The 19,041-nt window shown below is 38.0% G+C and overlaps 1 protein-coding gene across 1 annotated transcript in view; it reads left to right on the top strand.

The window, feature by feature from the left end:
• CTNNA2 (catenin alpha 2) overlaps window positions 1-19,041 on the top strand; it is a 271,343-nt gene that overhangs the window by 237,106 nt on the left and 15,196 nt on the right. Inside the window, exon 11 of the mRNA XM_055541737.1 lies at window positions 1,837-1,980. Coding sequence (XP_055397712.1) covers window positions 1,837-1,980 — 144 coding nt within the window. The remainder of the gene's footprint in view (window positions 1-1,836; window positions 1,981-19,041) is intronic.

Below are 19,041 nucleotides of genomic sequence, written 5' to 3'. Positions count from 1 at the left end.
TACAAAGCATCAAAAAGGAAAGATAAGCCAACAAGTCAATGATTCAATATGCAAAAATTGCAAGAAAATAGCTTTATAGGTTCATTAATTGTGAAATTTAACACAATAAAAGCTATTAAAGGTGAATTTGAATTTAGACTTAGATTTATTGAAAATGAGAATAGAATATTCAGCAAGTAAAACATGTGCAGAGTATTATCACTTCTAAAAAGTACTAAAAAATGCAAATATAGGAAAAATTTCATTCTTTCTTCTCATATGTCAGTTATTTTTTCTTTTTGTCTTTAGTTCCCTAGAGACAACCTTTAAATGCCTTTAACATTTATTTTAAAGTAAAAGATGGGAGTAATGTTGCCCAAGTCATAATCATTTTGTATTTAGGAGCTCCTGTGTTTCAAAATGCTCCCTAATCTACTAATTTTCGTTTAAAACTGTGGTCTAAACACTTAGATATTTGGTAAGGTAAGAATGACAGGATTGGAAATAGAACTGTATTGGCTTAAAACACCAGAAAAAAAAAATCCAAATTAGGAGTTTTGTTTATCTGCATGCAAAAATAGTCTCTGGCCTTTAACCATTCATGATGTGAATGACAAGCTATTATTTTGAAACTTTACTAGAATATTCTTTGTGGAAATAGATTCACTTTTCATATGTTCCACTGGGCAGATTTAAGATCTGGCTTCCATGTGGATAGTTTCAGGACTGCTTGCTCCTCCTTTTGTTTTGTCATAATACTCACTTGAGACTGTGAGTAGTTCAATTTTCAAAGCTCTAAATCTACATTAGAAAAGAAAAAAAAAAGCTTAGATCACATTATTTTCCCATTTTGCCTGATTATATATATATATATATATATATATATATATATATATATATATATTCAGACTTTAAACAAAGCTGTAACTCTGTGACTATAGCAGAATTGCATGTAACCAAAATGTTTGGTCACTGAGCATTAGTGGGTCATCTAAACTCCTCTGAAAGTACCTACATAGGGGACCTTGTGATTGTAGCAGTATTGCCATTTGATTTCTCTCCAGGTTTGAAGAGAGAACTACTCTCCCTTTTAGGAGTATGTTATATTCAGTGCACGTAGAAAAACTTTGTCAAGATTGTCAGTAGTATTTTATGTCAGAGATAACATTTTAAGAGGTAGAAATTCCAAGAGTCAAACTCGACATTGGTTATTGGCTTATCTTTTCAATGGTGCCCATCACAAAACTCACCCTTGAATGCAAAAAGGAGAAAATTTTTAAAAATGCCATTCTAGCAACAATGAGTACATTAATTCCTCAGTGAACCCAATGGAAGAGGTAAGTACCCCCTTAGCACCATGTACTGGCTGAGTGTGCTGAGACCCAGAGCTTTCTGAAGGTCATGCAGCAGGGCAATGGAACTACTAACAAAGACATCTGGCAATCCCCACTTGCTGTTCCAGGCGTTAAGAGTTTCAGCCCGTGCTTTCTTTCTTGGTGATCTTCAATGCTTTAAATAGGGGATTCATTCCCCTTGAACCCCACTACAGTTTTCCCCTACAGTGCCTGACGATGAGGGACGCTCCTTCAACCTCCTTCTCCCAAAGGGTTAATTTATCTGTTCAAAAGAACCAATGAGGAATCCAAAGGGCCGGGCTGCTTAATACCACGGAGGCCCACCCATATCTCTTTCAGTACTTAATTCATTCACAGGCCTTTTTCTCCCAAATACTCACTCCCTCTTCCACCTCCCTAATCCCTTCCCAATAGGGTACATTTTTTTGTTTTTTTTTTGTTTTTTCTTTTTTTCTCTTGCTCTCTCTCTCACTCTTTCTTTTCTGTATCTCTCGGAAATCAGACAGGAATTCAGAGCACTTTCACTACCTTTTATGAGGTAGATTGTGATGTCATAGATGGGGGCAGGGCTAGTCAACTTTCTACCCACCTCCCAACCTGTGCTGAGGGAGCTCCGATCGGGAGTGGAAGCAGTGATTCTTCTATGGTGAGTAACTTCACTTTCTAATCTAAACTATCTCATTGTAAACATTAATTTTGAAAGCAGGGGGATGGCATTTTGATGAAGTCAAATGTGACCAATCAAGCCCTCTTTACTTACTGTATTAACCAACTTGGGGCAAAAGATTTACTTATTTATTCTTTATTTAAGTCAAGAATTCCACAATACAGATATACTCTCCAATGATGATCTAAACTTGAGAAGCTGAAAATGGTATTTTCATTCCTTTATTTCTCAGTCTTTCTTCCCTTTGGGAAGGAAAGTCATCGCATACGTGGAATGAACCCATTCTGTAGTCATTTAGTAAGCTTTCTCTAAAGTAAGGCTAATCAGAAGAGTGTATTCTTCTTCATTTGAAAGATTTCAGGATGAGAGAATAACCCTTTATTGATGTTTGGCCAGAGAATCAGTCTGCTCTTCTAAAAATTATAGAGTAAAATGGTAAAGAAACTGATACACAAGAATTGTCAAAAACTTGGTTCTGATATAAACAAATGAAAACTTTCCAATGCAAAAGCTAAAATACTTAATAAGAAAAAAAGTCACCACCCTTGCAAGATTAAGGGTGCAACAATTTCAATGTGTTTCAACCAAATTTGCTACCTTTTTGTTATATATCATAACACTGATGCTGTTGTAAAAAGCTGCTGTTCTTTGTTATATTCAGATTTCCATTGTTGCTGTTTAATTCTTTTATATGCCTTAGTATTTAGAAAGAAAAGATCAACTGCAGTGAGCATGTTTCTACATTTTCCTTGTTCTCGCCTGGGTACCTATTAAAACTATCAAGATATCAACTTTTATATATGAGAAGCAAAGGAAGTTCATGGAGATGGTTATATCTTTAAGGGGTGTTGGGGTGGATGTTTTCTTAAAAGTTTTGACCATCAGAATCTGAGGTCCTGTTACTCTTCATGGGGTGCGATAAAACACATCTCAGTTTGAATCATAGGTATTATGAAAGGAGTTAAGTGCTTATCATTCATTTTTTTCAAATCCCTAGTTAACTAGCTATGTATGAATATTGGTATTGGAGAATATGGGCAGTTTAAAAGGAGACGTCCGTTCTCATCCACAGCTCTTCTGTTATGTGTAGACCCTCCAGCCCTCTCCCACAGGGGTCCTTCCCCACAAGATACTGTCCTTTTCATGACCTGGGGTAAAGTTGTATGGTCACTGCTGAAGCTATTTTCCCAGCTAAGCTTTCTAACCTAAAGAAGCAACTACAATGGTGAAGATTTTAGGCACAATAAGTAGAATTGGAGTCATAACTGGCCCAGAGGAAAATGTAGGTGATAATCACCTGTAGTCCACTTAAAATTGCAATGTGGGCAACAGGTGATGAAACCACCTGTGTTGTGTGAGCCTTCTCAAGTCTCTGGTCTTCTTTTCATTAAAAGCGTTAGATCCTGGAACCCCAGGTGGAAGTAAACCTCTAGTGCCAAAAAATGTCTGATGTCTAATCATATAATAGCTCAAGTTTTTCATGTCTTTTATCAATCCCTCATACAGCTGCCAGGTAAGAAATGCTCATATTTTACAAACCCTTGGAATACAATCATCTTTTAACTTCGTGAGTTAAGAATGGTTGTGTTATACACTCGTGTAAATTCAGAGAATCTATCATGGAATGCAGTGTGCATGCACTTGTATACTCTCATGTGCATGTTTCATTGAAAGTGGTGTTCAGTGTTTTTATATCCATTTTGTATGTATTTGAATTATAATTTAAAATACATACATATATTGTGCTCTAACCAAAAGAGTCACATGTAACAAAAGTTACATTAATCTGATGTCTGAACACTAGTGCACTACTCCTATTTCTGTAGGTGACTAATTAGGTGACTCAAAGTAAATGCCTTTGATGTTTTGGGCCTCCTGCAATGCAGGAGACCCAGGTTCGATCCCTGGGTCAGGAAGATCCCCTGGAGAAGGAAATGGCACCCAACTCCAGTATTCTTGCCTGGAGAATTCCATGGACAGAGGAGCCTGGTGGGCTGCTATACAGTCCATGGGATCACAAAGAGTTGGACACGACTTAGTGACTAACACAGACACATACTTGGGCCTCAGTTTTCTCATCTAAAATGATGAGAGATGACTTAAAGGATATATTCTAAAGTAATACTGCTCTAAAGTTACATTGTTTTGTATGTTTTCAAAGAAATGGTTTATGGGGAAAAGACTGTATAGTTGATGAGATCTAATTTTTGTAGTTGACATAGAGTTATTCAAACCTGAAGAAAAATTTCACTCCAACCTAGTCTCAAAATGTACCCTATATCTGATATAGTCTTACTTGTTTAATAGTATTAGTAGTTCCCATTCTTTTAAGTGGACATTATCAAGCGATTGATGATTAGCTATGTGTTCATGTGGAAGACTAACTTGTTTTTTAACTTCTTAATTTTGTTATTTTGATTATTTGAAATAAAATATCCGTACCCACTAGGTAATAGATGGAGCTAGGGTCTCAGTGGGACTCAGAAATTCAGAATTACTTATGCATTGTTACAGGAATTCCCTTGTGGTATTGGGAAGAGTTGGTGAGTAGGGAATTGATGAATCCTGAACTATATGTTATGAAGGACAAATGACATATAAGACCTGGCTCCTACTCTTGAGGAATGTGAAACCTTTTTGGAAGTCTAGACACATACCACGTAACAACTGAGAGGTGAAGACAATACATGTCAAAGAACTAAGAGATATCCCTGTGGGCTGAGTTGGATTGGATTGTCCTGGGAAGGCTTTGTGAGAAGCTGAGGCCCTCAGCTAACTTTGAACAAAGCATTTTAGATTTGTGTTGTGGGAAGGGAAATATTTCAGATCAAAAGCCCACAGAATTGTAAATTTTGCAGAGAATAACCTGTGTTGAGAAATGTCATGTATCAAAATAAAAAGTCTTTGCTTTGAGTTCAGGCCCATACATTTTGAGCCCCTTTCCCCTTAATTATATGCTGACTTTATAATATATGAAGAGGAGGCTGCAAGTGAATGACTTAGAATGATTGTTAAAATATAATCAGGCTGCTATTTTCTCAGTTACACAAGAGGTCATATGATCACTCACAGCCACAGCTGTGGAAAGGAAGTAAATAAAATGAAAGAATTGGGGACAGAAGGAAGCTGTAACTCTGGGACATTCTGGTTTTCTGTTGAAGGTGGAAATGGATTGTCATTTGGAAAATCAAGGGCTCTATCACTGACAAGTTTAGACAGGTTGCATAGTCATAGAAATGCCCATAAGCTAATGAGAATTCGTGTAACCAGTATGGTTTTCTGAAGCAAATGGAAGTTTCTTGCACTGAATAGGAATCATGTCAGACTCTGTTCTCAAACAGACAATGATTATGCAGGTCTCTTTCCCTAATACACTTGGAAAGAGGCGATTGATTTGGCCATGATTTACCCACTTTGGGCTTCCCTGATAGCTCAGTTGGTAAAGAATCTGCCTGCAATGCAGGAGACCCCCGTTCCCTTCCTGGGTCGTGAAGATCTGCTGGAGAAGGGATAGGCTACCCACTCCAGTATTCTGCCCTAGAGAATTCCATGGACTGTATAGTCCATGGGCTTGCAAGAGTCGAACACAACTGAACAACTTTCACTTCACTTTTTTACCCACTTTGACATAGGAGCACATTTAAATGTGAAAGCCTCTCTGTTGCTGTAGACTCAGATGATGTTCACTGTATACTTTGTATCACTTAGAGGGCACTGTTCCTGTATTTCTTGCCATCCAAGTTCCTTCCAGATTATTACTTTGGCCATTCTAATAGCCAAGAATTCCATGAGTAGAACTGCTTTATTACCTATCCTAAATTCTAAGGACTTGGTTTACATCATCCAGTGAAATGTTTCTTAATTTTCTATCATGAAATTGAGATTAATTTCTAGAATATATTATCACAGGAAATCACTTTCTAAAACTAAACTTTACTATATGGAAATAATGAAGTTGTAGGATCAGATTCAGTTTTGCAAAACAGAGAAGGCTCTCTTAGGACTAATTTCCCAAAAAAGTTCAAGTAGGACTTCTGTAAATTTTTGTGGAATAATCTAGACTATTAAAGGAAGTTAAAGATATTATACAATTAGGTTTGTCTCAAGAGAACAACAATACAGATGGCAACTCTTACCTTCCTCCCCCAAAATGCCCCAGAGGTAATTTTAGAAACAGAAGTTCAGTTATAATTCAACAAACATTTAGTGAGTAAATAACATGTGATATTCACATGTTATGGATGGACATGGAAGTAGAAATGGAAAATGGGCACATAATCAGGAACTGTGATAGATTATAATAATCACTCTAACAGAACTATGTATGAATCTAGAGATTCCTCTAGAGAAGGGGGGAGAGGAAGCTTCATTAATGGGATAATATCTTTGAATATTCAGAGATAAATGGATAGGAATTTTTTAAATTGCGGAGAGAAATGATTAGCCCAGAGGGAAACAGAATGGCCATAATATTATGGTATAGATGTATTCTGTGCTGACCAGCCCTGAAAATGCTAGAGATGGGTAAAAAGATGGATAAAAATCAGAGGTAAAGTAAGAAAGGTAGGTGGGCACTGGAAGTCAAAGAAAAACTTTCTGACATAATCTTATTTTAATGACTGTCTCCCAAAATGGTCAGAGGATCACACCCATATGTCAAACCAAACACAGAAATAGGTGGAAAGAGACACAGAAAGAGACTGTTAAAATGCAAATGGGCCAGACTGCAGACCCCTTGAATCAGGACTATAGGGCATATGTAGTGATTTCCTGAGATTGTAGAGCATATGTACATTCTTGGAATCTCTAATTAACTACCCTATCTAACCTTCAACATGCCAGGTGACTCATTTCCATAGCAAAGTTTCAGGCAAAAAAATTGACTCATTCTTCCTATATTCTTGGAAGAAGATATAAATTAAAAGAAGAAAATATTAAGAGTTAAAGATTTGGAAAAATAGGATAAAAGTAACATAATGTTCTTGAGAAAACTGGTTTAAATTTCAGTTAAGCATAAAAATAATTTTCAAATAATGGTGGTTGTCAAATATAAAGAATTGCTAAGCTATTAAGTATGGCTTGAAGAAAAGGCATGAGAATATAAACATTTAAGGGATCGCTTTGTGTCTTTCATCATCATGGATCAGTGCAAGAAGTTCATCAAGTTCAGAGCTAAGTTCTACAGCTCCCAATTTGTGTCAAGGTAAGAGATGGAGACAATAGTGCAGAGCAGTATTTATTTCTGCTTCGTATTCTTTGGAAGAATCATTTGACTACTTTTTAATTTTAATTAGGAGAACTCTTCCCGGTGGCTCAGACGGTAAAGCGTCTGCCTACAATGGGGGAGACCCGGGTTCAATTCCTGGGTTGGGAAGATCCTCTGGAGAAGGAAATGGCAACCCACTCCAGTATTCTTGCCTGGAAAACCCCATGGATGGAGGGATCTGGTAGGCTACAGGCCATGGGGTCGCAAAGAGTAGGACATGACTGAGTGACATCACTTTCACTTTCTTTTCTATTGAAAAGAAATATTGATTAATCAAGCTCTCAAGTCAATGTAGGGTCTATGGTCCAGGTGGCTCAGTGGTAAAGAATCCTCATGTTCAATGCAAGGAGACACAGGACACACAGGTTTGATCCCTGGGTTGAGAAGATCCCCTGGAGGAGAAAATGACAACCCTTTCCAATATTCTTGCCTGGAGAATCCCATGGGCAGAGGAGTCTTGCAAGCTACAGTCCATAGGACATAACAGAGGGGCAGAGCACGTGTATTCCCATCATGACTAGAAAAATCAAGCCCTCATGCCAATGTAGGGTCTATGGTCTATGTTGAAAAATATAAATAACATAGCTATATATTTGAATCAATAATCATTTAGAAGTGCTCATATTTTTCTTCATGAATACCCCACCAGTCTGTGTAGAAAGTTATACAAATACTCAAAGAAGAGAGAGGCACTAGAGAGGTATTTTACATTTGACTAAGACAAGAGAATGAACCATGCTCTGGGAGAATGTGGCCCTGGATCACAGCCAGGAGGGTCAGTTCTGGGCTTAACCTTTTGACTGATTCCATATGGTTCTCCCATTCCAGATTGCTGGAATCTTCTCCATTTTTTTCATTTGAGAATGTCTTTGTTTAGAAGTCAAGAAATTATAGAGAACCTTCTTTTTCTTCATATTCATCTCTGAACTCTTTGCAATTGATAGCAATAACTACTTTGGCAGAGCTAGAGATACTGTCGCATTCTGGAAGCAGTTGACTGATAGGATGCTGGTGCCTACCATTGACTAAGAAAATTAGTTTTGGCAAATTAATATAAAAGAAATAACTTTAATTCTTGCAGATTTTTTTAGCCAAAGAAATGTAGCTCTGTCATTGGGCCTTTATTGCATCAATCTAGCCAAACATCACCCTGGGTGGTTCTTAGAGATGTGCCAGGCAAAATTATTTTAAATTTACATTAGGGCCTAGCATCTTACCTGAGTAAAAACCAAGCCAGAGAACAGTAACAGTTACATGGTTTTGATTGCAAAGATCCGAAAAATAAGATGCGATCACATTCTCTTAAGGTAGACACTAAAATTGTAAGCTAGGTATTGTTATTTGAAGTGAATTTGGAAACCAACTCTGTCTTTTATTGACTGGGTAACATTCCTAATCTCTGAATTTTTGCTTTATAAAATGAAATATTATTACTACTTAGAGGAGCAATAGCACAATTGCATGTAGTAAATAACAATTATTATTAAACTAGCTAAGATACTAGAGCTCAGTATATTCCATGCACTGTGCTAAGCATTTGAAAAGCACTTTACAGTCTGCTTTCAAGTCATTCTGTGGAGGAGATACTGTTATCCCCATTAAAAATATTAGGAAAAAGAGGTTCAGAGAATTTGAGTTACTTCCTGGGGGTCACGAAGTTAGTGGTTGATATAGGGTAATGGTTTCACAAAGCATACCTTGATCTTCTCCCCTAGCATGATGCATTCTCTCTGACATTCCTGACATGAAGTGCATTGGAGGACTCCTTTACTTATATGTTTATATTCCTCAACTAGTCCGTAGCTCCATAAGCATAGGAATGTATCTGAATGTTCTTAATTTTGTCTCTGGTTCCTGGCACATTGAGCACATAATGTGTGCTTTCTAGGTTAGCTTCTTGGCCATTCTTTTCCCATTGTAGTAAGTTATCACACTGAGAAATTCTAGTAAATATTTGTGAAGTCTGTCATTCATTTATTCATAGAATATTCCCTGAATTATTCACTCACTTATTCCCATATAAAAGCACCTTGCTGCTGCTACTGCTGCTAAGTTCACTTCAGTCGTGTCCGACTCTGTGCGACCCCATAGATGGCAGCCCACCAGGCTCCCCCGTCCCTGGGATTCTCCAGGCAAGAACACTGGAGTGGGTTGCCATTTCCTTCTCCAGTGCATGAAAGTGAAAAGTGAAAGTGAAGTTGCTCAGTCATGTCCGACCCTCAGCGACCCCATGGACTGCAGCCTTCCAGGCTCCTCCATCCATGGGATTTTCCAGGCAAGAGTACTGGAATAGGATGCCATTGCCCTCACCTTACTTTATTTTAAATACTAGGTCTCAAAGCATATTGTTTACCTAAGATTTGGGGCCTAAAATCAGGTAATTTTTTCTTTAGCGCACTTAGTTTCTTTGTAATATATTTTGTTAAGTTTTCTGATACATTATGTAGACATTTTTTTAAGGATTATGGTATGTAAACATAGAATTTCTTCCCAGATAGCTGAATTAATCAAATTAATTATTTATTTAAAAAAAGGAATTTGAAATAAGGACCAAGAGACATGGCTGGTTTCATTTGCCCTCCCACATGAAGGTTGTGATATATTAAAATGTTAATTATATTTAGGTGTGAAATATAACCTTTAAATTAAGTACTCTAAATTATTAATTCCCAATTATAGTATTTATAATTCATGTGTTTTAATTAAATTTAGATTCAGCTATATATTAATGTGGGCTTCCAAGGTGGCGCTAGTGGTCAAGAACCTGCCTGCCAATGCAGGAGACATAAGAGACTCAGGCTTGATCTCTGGGTCAGGGAGATGCCCTGGAATAGGATATGGCAACCCACTCTAGTATTCTCGCCTGGAGAATCATGGGGACAGAAGAGCCTGACAGGCTACAATCCTTATGGTCACAAAGAGTCAGACATGGCTGAAATGACTTAGCACGCAGCACAGCACAATATGATAAAACATCCAAATAGTTATTTCTCACTCACATACACTGTCTATGGGTGGTTCAGTGCTAGTATAGTGAAACAAGAGTTATCAAGAACCCAAACTCCTTATGACTTTACTTTTTTGTTCTATTTATTATGAGGTTTCCATTCTCAAATTTATCTTTTGGTCCAAGTTGACTGCAAAGTATTCATCCTCCCATTACCCACAGGAAGAATAAAAGAGGTGAGACGGGAAAATGGTGTACTTCCTAGTTGTATTAGCACCCTTTAAAATATTTCTCAGGGACATCTATATCCCTACCCAATTGATGTCTACTTACATCATATGATGAATCTGAAAAAAACAGGAAAAAGTAGGCATGGAATGGCCGTTCTTATCCATGTATACCTTCCATTCAGTGGAACACAAACTGGTTTCTGACTTCCAGTAGAAGTCAAAATATTTGACCGAGCTGAGCCCCATTTTTCTCAAGTGTAAAGTGAAAAAAAATATTAGTATCTACTTTATTGTGTTGTTTTCAAGCTTAAATGTGTTACTGTGTGCCACAGACTGAGTACGAGGCCCAGAAAGTAGAAGTACCAGGTAAATGGGTCACTAACTTTGTTCTTCATTATCTTGTCTCTTCCAAAAGATGATGGTCTTTTTATCATGTAGGTGTCTTCTTGCTGTCTTTCATCATGCCTACCAGTCAAGCCATTGGACATATAGTAGTGAACAACCAGCCAGTGTCTCTGTCCTCATAGAAATTGCATTTTTTTTGGTGGGGGGAGGTCATTGAGAGTCCTGGAGGAATCACTGCATAGAGGTGATAGTTGAAAATATAGAAGGGAATGACTTCAACAGAGAAGTAAAGTAGTGATTCTCATATTTCAATCTGTAGAAGAATCACATGGGTGTAGCAAATAAAAATGGAGAACCGTAGACTTTCCCTTCACTGTTCTGACATTCATGCATGAGATCAGGAATCTGTATTCTGTTTCTAAACAGTCTGAATGTGGTTACTCATGGATCACACTTTGAAAAATACTAGTCTAAAAAGGAAGGAAAGGAGTAAGGCTATGGGAAGAGATCAGAAAAGGCAATGGCACCCCACTCCAGTACTCTTGCCTGGAAAATCTCATGGACGAAGGAGCCTGGTGGGCTGCAGTCCATGGGGTCGCTAGGAGTCGGACATGACTAGGCGACTTCATTTTCACTTTTCACTTTCATGCATTGGAGAAGGAAATGGCAACCCACTCCAGTGTTCTTGCCTGGAGAATCCCAGGGATGGGGGAGCCTGGTGGGCTGCCATCTATGGGGTCACACAGAGTTAGACATGACTGAAGTGACTTAGCAGCAGCAGCAGCAGCATGGGAAGAGATTACCAGGACTAGAAGTCAGTTTCAACCCTATCTTAGAACTCATGGTTTGTCCCAGCAGGCTATTCCAGTCTAGCCTAGTCTAAGTAATCCTTAGTTGTGAGAAGCTTGTTGTGGTTTCCTGTTGTATAGGACATTTGGCAAGCTCACTGGAATTGTCCCACTAGATGCTTGTATCCATTTCCTTTTCTCAGTAGTGACAATCAAGAGTTTCTTTGACCATGGCCGAGTATATCCTGGGTTGTGGGGGACAAAATTGCCCCAGATGAGAACCATAGGTCTGGTTGAACTCTTGATCTTGCACCTAGAATATACATACTATTTAAAATCGAGCCTTTTATTTCTTCCCTCTGGAAGGTTGGAAGACCGCAGATTCCAGGTTCCAGATTCATGTACCAAATGACCATTCTAGCCTGGCGTCAGGCTGTGAAGGTACACTTTTCTAGAAGCAAGACTCCTGAGAATCCATCACCATCATCCCCTAGCTGTAACCTTCATACACTTTTTAAAGGTCCCCATCTCTCTCCCTTCTTGGTTACACCAAATATTCCTGGCTTAGAGATACAGGCATTTCTACTCTCAAAGGCAATTAAGGGCTCTCATAAGAATGTTTAAAAGAAAGTTAAGTTAAAACGACTTTAGTTTCTTGCTTTTTACAAACAAGTGTATTGAGTTGAAAACAATTCAACTGTTTTTATAGCACCTTTTTTTTAAACAAAACATTTTCACATATCTTTACATATTACTTTAACTATTCTCTCTGTATACCTTTCAATCCTTTTATGATGAGCTAGATAATCAGTGCCTTTTTAAACACAAGGAAAAAGTGATAGTTTATATTTTTTCTTTAAAAATATTAAGAAATGCATCAGGCCAAAGGTCTCCTTGAGATTTAAATTACTGATATGGGTTCTTTGAGGTATTATTTATGATGAGTAACTCTGCAAGGCTGAAATTAGTGTTGGGTGAGCCCTTGAAACTAACCAAATTATAGGTAGACATTGAATGTATTTTATAGTTTAGCATTAATTCTTTCTACAGAGAAGGTTGGAGAGCTGTAACAGGTGGTGACTTCAGATAAAACAGAGATCACTCTTTCTTTCAAAGCTGTTGCTGTAGTATATTTGAAATATTTACCTTGGCATTTTTTAGTGCATCAGGTAAAGAAATAATGAGGTAGCCTTTACATCTTATAATAAATACAGAGGTGATTTAACTTTGTCAAAGGCTAGATTCACAGGGACTCCAAGTTAGAGATTATGCCTTGAGGACACTTTCATCTTAATATTAAGTATGATTTTCAGTAGGGGCAAGATACTGTATCAGACTCTCTCCAACTCTTTAATGTTTATCTTTGTTCACTGGTTAAAAGTTGCCATTTTCCTGGAAGTTCACAAAGTGCTTTTTTTTTTAAAAGAAGTTTTCCAATTTCATAGATTTGAGTCTTGCTTTCAAAGAACCACTAATATATATTCTATGATTTTGGGCAATACTGTTATGCATTTCCAGTCTTTGAGAATACTTTGTCCTTTAATCTGTGTTTTTGAAAGTTTCTTGTATAGCTCAACCTTTTTTGCTAAAGAGCAGACAATAAGTTGTCTATCCCTAGAGGTTCTTTGTTGGACCAAAGAAATAATATTTCCAGTTTTAGACTGAAGGGAACCCTCTGGTGCAGTGGCTATATCTTCCCTAAAATATTCACTCCAGGAGAGACAGATTATAAGGTTCCAAACCAGGTCAAGCCCTGGCAGGCACTTGTAAGGGGGTGTATCCTGGCTTCTCAGGGAACCACCTTAAATGCCCTTTATTTCTTATTTTATTAAAAAACGATTGGAGCAGCAGTATGTTATTAAAAACAGACACTGGGGAATAGAAATCATCCACTTAAATCCCTGGTAATTGTTTTATTAGCTGGCAAGTTACTTTTCTTTAAACCTCCATTCCCTCCTGTATCAAATAGTAAAGATAAAGAGATGTATCATTGGGAGGGGTGAAGATCAAGTAATGGAAAATTTGGTGGGGATGCTCAATATGTATTGAATCTGGAAAATATACAAAGTATGTTGACCCAATAAAGAGAGATACTAGTCTACTTTTATCAGGAGGCTGATCTTGCAGATCAGTTTAAGAGGCAGCCTTAACTATGAATCGAACACCCAACAGACTAAATACTGGGGATACACCCAGCCAATGCTACTGTGGCTTATGTGATGCTAGCATTTGTGGAGAACATGTCAATAAAGGGTCAGGAATTTTTGTTAATAAATAACAAGTAGTCTAGTCCTGGAGACAAGACTTGCACATAGGCATAAAGTCTTTGAAGACAAAGCAACAAATAACTAATTATTTCATTCTAGCAAGAAACGTAACAGGAATTGAGTTGGAATCACCAAGGACAGCTCCATGGATGCTCATATTGCAAGAATGCTTTATCTTTATTTCTTGGTTGACCTTTATCTTTTGGGGGATGTGCTCTACAGCCAGTTTTTGGGTCTCCAATAGCAGGTTCCTCTGTTATAGTTACTTTGGGAATCATTTCCTGATTATTCTCTATAAATGGGGAAAATTAGATTGTAACTAGACCACCACATCCATACCTCTTTCCTAGTCATGCCCACGGTCAGATGGAGAAAGAAAGCTTATTCCTTTTTTTTTTTTTTTTTTTTTTTTAAGTACCTTGTCCTTATCCTGCTAAGGTTTATATTACCCTTACACTACCCTGGGCATCTGTTGAAATTGTCCTTCCTGTGCAGTTTCTGACTTCTCTGGTGGCTCAGACAGTAAAGGCGTCTGTCTACAATACAGAAGACCCAGGTTCGAGCCCTGGGTGGGGAAGATACCCTGGAGAAGGAAATGGCAATCCACTCCAGTACTATTGCCTGGAAAATCCCATGGACAGAGGAGGGCCTGAGATATGCAGGTGGTCAAGTAAGTTATGATGAATATTCTAAAAGAACTTTCCAAAGGTACCCAAAAATTAAATAATAATCTTCTATAGTGACTTATTTATTTAAAATTTAAAAAGCATTTCAAGTTTAATTTCTCACTCAGACCTCAATAACTGGTGAAAATATATTGGCATTAACAACCCCATTTTCCAGTTGAAGAAACAGAAGCTTGGAGAGGTTACAAGGCTGTCATCATCAGCAACTAGCACAGCCAAGATGAGAGCCAGTTTCCCTTTGTGCAGTTGTGCTATGTGCATTTGGATATTGCTTGCTCCTGCCTCACTTAGACAAGTAGTTGAACAAGAAATACAGGATATAGTACGGGTCAGACAGTATAGATGATGGTAAAACTAATATATGTTGTGTTCTCAAAAACTGTGTCACCTTTACAACATATCATGGTGCCTACTGTGTGGAGATGTAAAAGGTTTTTTTTTTTTAGAAATTTAGAATAAAAAATTGTTTTTTCATAAAGTTTGGATGAATAGGAAGTAGTGTATGTGATTGCTACCAGGACAGAGAGTTAGACGTTGTATTTGATCAAGTTTTCCTTGAACTTATAGATGACTTTTTGGTTGCTGGAAAGAAAATGAGTAAGTAGAAGATGATGTCCCTGTTCTGTGCCTAATCCCTATCTTATGTGAATCATAATTGAAGATTGGAAGCTTGTATGACTTTTTTCCTTTATGGCTTAAGGAAATTCACCTCATTACTGCTTGGTTATGATTCACACTTGTGAATAGTTAAAATCGTAATTCAAACTGAGCTCCAAATAAATGGCACCAATAGCCAGGAATACAGAATTCAGGGCAGGAAAACACTAAGGTGGATTTGCCTGATTAAGTAAACTTGTTCATGAGTCACATGGGTGGATTGAAGCTGATGCTAAAGCTGAAACTCCAATACTTTGGCCACCTCATGCAAAGAGTTGACTCATTGGAAAAGACTCTGATGCTGGGAGGGATTGGTGGCAGAAGGAGAAGGGGACAACAGAGAATGAGATGGCTGGATGGTATCACCGACTCAATGGACATGAGTTTGAGTAAACTCCGGGAGTTGGTGATGGACAGGGAGGCCTGGCATGCTGTGATTCATGGGGTCGCGAAGAGTCAGACATGACTGAGCGACTGAACTGAACTGAACTGAACTACCAGATATGAATTTGTGAACCCATGTTCACAAAGAACTTAATTTTTCTGTTTCCTCATATGTAAAAATGGATGGTAATATATACATTTGGGAGATTATTTATTAAGGCACCCAAACTATACCTAGCAAGCACATCTCAGTATTTTACAGATGCTGGTACTAATTATTGAGGGTGCTTCCCTGGTAGCTCAGATGGTAAAGAATCCACTTATAGTGCGGGAGACCTGGGTTCAGTCCTTGGGTTGGTAAGATTCCCCTGGAGGAGGGCATTGCAACTCACTCCAGTATTCTTGAATGGAGAATCCCCATGGACATAAGAGCCTGGCAGGGTATAGTCCATGGGGTTGCAAAGAGTCGGACATGACTGAGTGACTAAGCACATCACAGCAATTATTGAGGGAGGTGATACTTAAAGAAAGCTCAGTATTTTACACACCGAAAGCAGTAAACACAAAGAATTGAATCATGGATGTTTTCTGAGCAAAGAATGATCCTGAAGCTCTACCACTGAGAGCACAGTGAGAGAGAGAGAGGTCATAAGTCTTTTATTGTAGATGGCTAACATTATTTTCTATATTGTGTCCCTAATTTCCACTCTTCTACTAATGTTATGCATCTGGGTACTCTTCCATAGAAGAATAAACAGGTTGAAGGCTTGGCAAGTCGGATATTGGACTAGGCATTGTGCCCTAGCTTTGTGTCTTTGGACAAGCTTTGTGATCTCTTCTTCCCTCATCCAAAAAGTTGCAGTTATTTAACAACATTAAGGAAATATTTATGGAAGAACCATATGCCAGACACTGTTTTAAGTGTTTATGATATAGCTGGGGGTGAGATATAATAAACCCATGAATAAAATATTTGCTGGATGGTGATATGTATATGAAAAAATATTAAAATGGAAAGATAATAGCAAATTAAATGTCAAGGGTGAGTCAATGGAGTTGAACTTTGGAAAGACAAGATATTTCACCAAGATATTGATTATTTTATTAAAGATCTGATAGAGTTGAGGGACCAAGCTTTGCAAATATCTGGGGGAAGACCATTCTAGACAGAGGGGAAATGTACAAAATCCCTGAAGGACAGGCATCACTGATCTGTCTGAGCAATAGCCAAGAGACCAATATTTAGTAGTGGAGTGAACAAGAGAGAAATCAGAACTGTTTGGAATCAGATTTTATGACCCTGAAGGTCACTTTGATGGCTTTGGATTTTACAAAGACTAAGATGAGGAACCACTGGACAATGTTGAGAAGAAAAGTGATATTATCTGAGTTCATGTAATAGCACCATTATGGCTCCAATTAAAGGGAGAAAGAGGAAGAATCAAGCAAGGAAACTGTTAGGGGATGATATTGCAATAATCTAACAGCAGATTCTGATGGAGGTTGTAGATAATAATGAAGAAGGTGAGAAAAGGTCAAATATTGGAATAATTTCAAAGATGCTATCGACTGAATATGATGGCAGATTATATGCTGGCTCAGAGAGAACAAGATGTAATATAAGAGTCTGGGTTTTTAACTTAAACAGTTGGAAGAATTGTATTGTCAATAACTTAGACTAAGAAGACAGTGGTGAGGGCAGGTACCTCTCACTTGTCTCTGGAGTGTTGGGAAGAATAATTAAGAAAAGTCTACAGAAGCCTGGGAGATTCCCTAAATGTCAGAGGTCTTTGTGAAAGTAACCAGTCTTGCAAGAAACTAAAGTAGGATACAAAATTTAAATACTTACAACTCATTGAGTGTGTTCTAAATTCAAGGTAGGACATATCTACCTGAATCTGTGACAATGTATACAGTGAATACTTGGAAAATAATTGAACATGTGATGAAATTGGTAGTGAGTTGACATCTCACAAAGAGAAAAACATTGACTAGGAAGAAAGACAAAGATTTAGAGGGTGTTATTCAATGTCAATCCTTATGGCAGAAAGTGAAGAGGAACTAAAAAGCCTCTTGATGAAAGTGAAAGAGGAGAGTGAAAAAGTTGGCTTAAGGCTCAACATTCAGAAAACGAAGATCATGGCATCTGGTCCCATCACTTCATGGCAAATAGATGGGGAAAGAGTGGAAACAGCGTCAGACTTTATTTTTGGGGGCTCCAAATCACTGCAGATGGTGACTGCAGCCATGAAGTTAAAAGACGCTTATTCCTTGGAAGAAAAGTTATGACCAACCTAGATAGCATATTGAAAAGCAGAGACATTACTTTGCCAACAAAAGTCTGTCTAGTCAAGGCTATGGTTTTTCCAGTGGTCATGTATGGATGTGAGAGTTGGACTGTGAAGAAAGCTGAGTGCCGAAGAATTGATGCCTTTGAACTGTGGTGTTGGAGAAGACTCTTGAGAGTCCCTTGGATTGTAAGGAGATCCAACCAGTCCATTCTGAAGGAGATCAGCCCTGGGATTTCTTTGGAAGGAATGATGCTAAAGCTGAAACTCCAGTACTTTGGCCACCTCATGCGAAGAGTTGACTCATTGGAAAAGACTCTGATGCTGGGAGAGATTGGGGGCAAGAGGAGAAGGGGACGACAGAGGATGAGATGGCTGGATGGCATCACTGACTCAATGGACGTGAGTCTGAGCGAACTCCGGGAGGTGGTGATGGACAGGGAGGCCTGGCGTGCTGCAATTCGTGGGGTTGCAAAGAGTCAGACACGACTGAGCGAGTGAACTGAACTGAACTGACTGATTCAATGTCTACTCAATGAATATTTCAAAGTAGGCAGAAAAATGTATTCAGTTATAAAAAGCCATGGATCAACTGCTCTAATTCAAAACTAATTTAATTAAAATTACTTGCTTTAAAAGATGCATTATACTAAAGACCTCTTATGTGTTCTTGAATGATGATATCCATTTCTTCTTGTAATTCTCATTTCTGTAATAAAAGAAGAGGGGAAATTTTAGGTTGACATAGTGAATTATTTTGTATAATTACATATGTGTCTAACATTTCACTTCAGTTTTCCACATTGTATTAAAGGGATTATTCTTTATGATATATGAGGGAAAACAACATGATAATGATGGGGAAATGATATTAATATACCACTGTTAATCAAAGCCTTTGAGGGAACAGCTCAAAGGCCCATAGTAAGTATGGTAAATGGGTTTAGTCTTGATTGCTCACACTTATCAATTGCTAGTGATTGACTGGGCTGTTTTTCTAAAAGTATTTTGATTTATATATTTGGCTGTGTCAGGTCTTAGTTACAGCATGCAGGATCTTTCTTTGTGCTATGTGGACTCTCTGGTTGAGGTGCACAGACTTAGTTGCTCTGGGGCATGTGGAGTCTTAGTTCACCCACCAGGAATTGAACTCATATCTCCTGCATTGCAAGGCAGATTTTA

The sequence above is a fragment of the Bubalus kerabau genome, chromosome 11, assembly GCF_029407905.1.
Source record: "Bubalus kerabau isolate K-KA32 ecotype Philippines breed swamp buffalo chromosome 11, PCC_UOA_SB_1v2, whole genome shotgun sequence".
NCBI lineage: Eukaryota > Metazoa > Chordata > Mammalia > Artiodactyla > Bovidae > Bubalus > Bubalus kerabau.
This window is presented reverse-complemented; position numbering and strand designations above follow the sequence as displayed.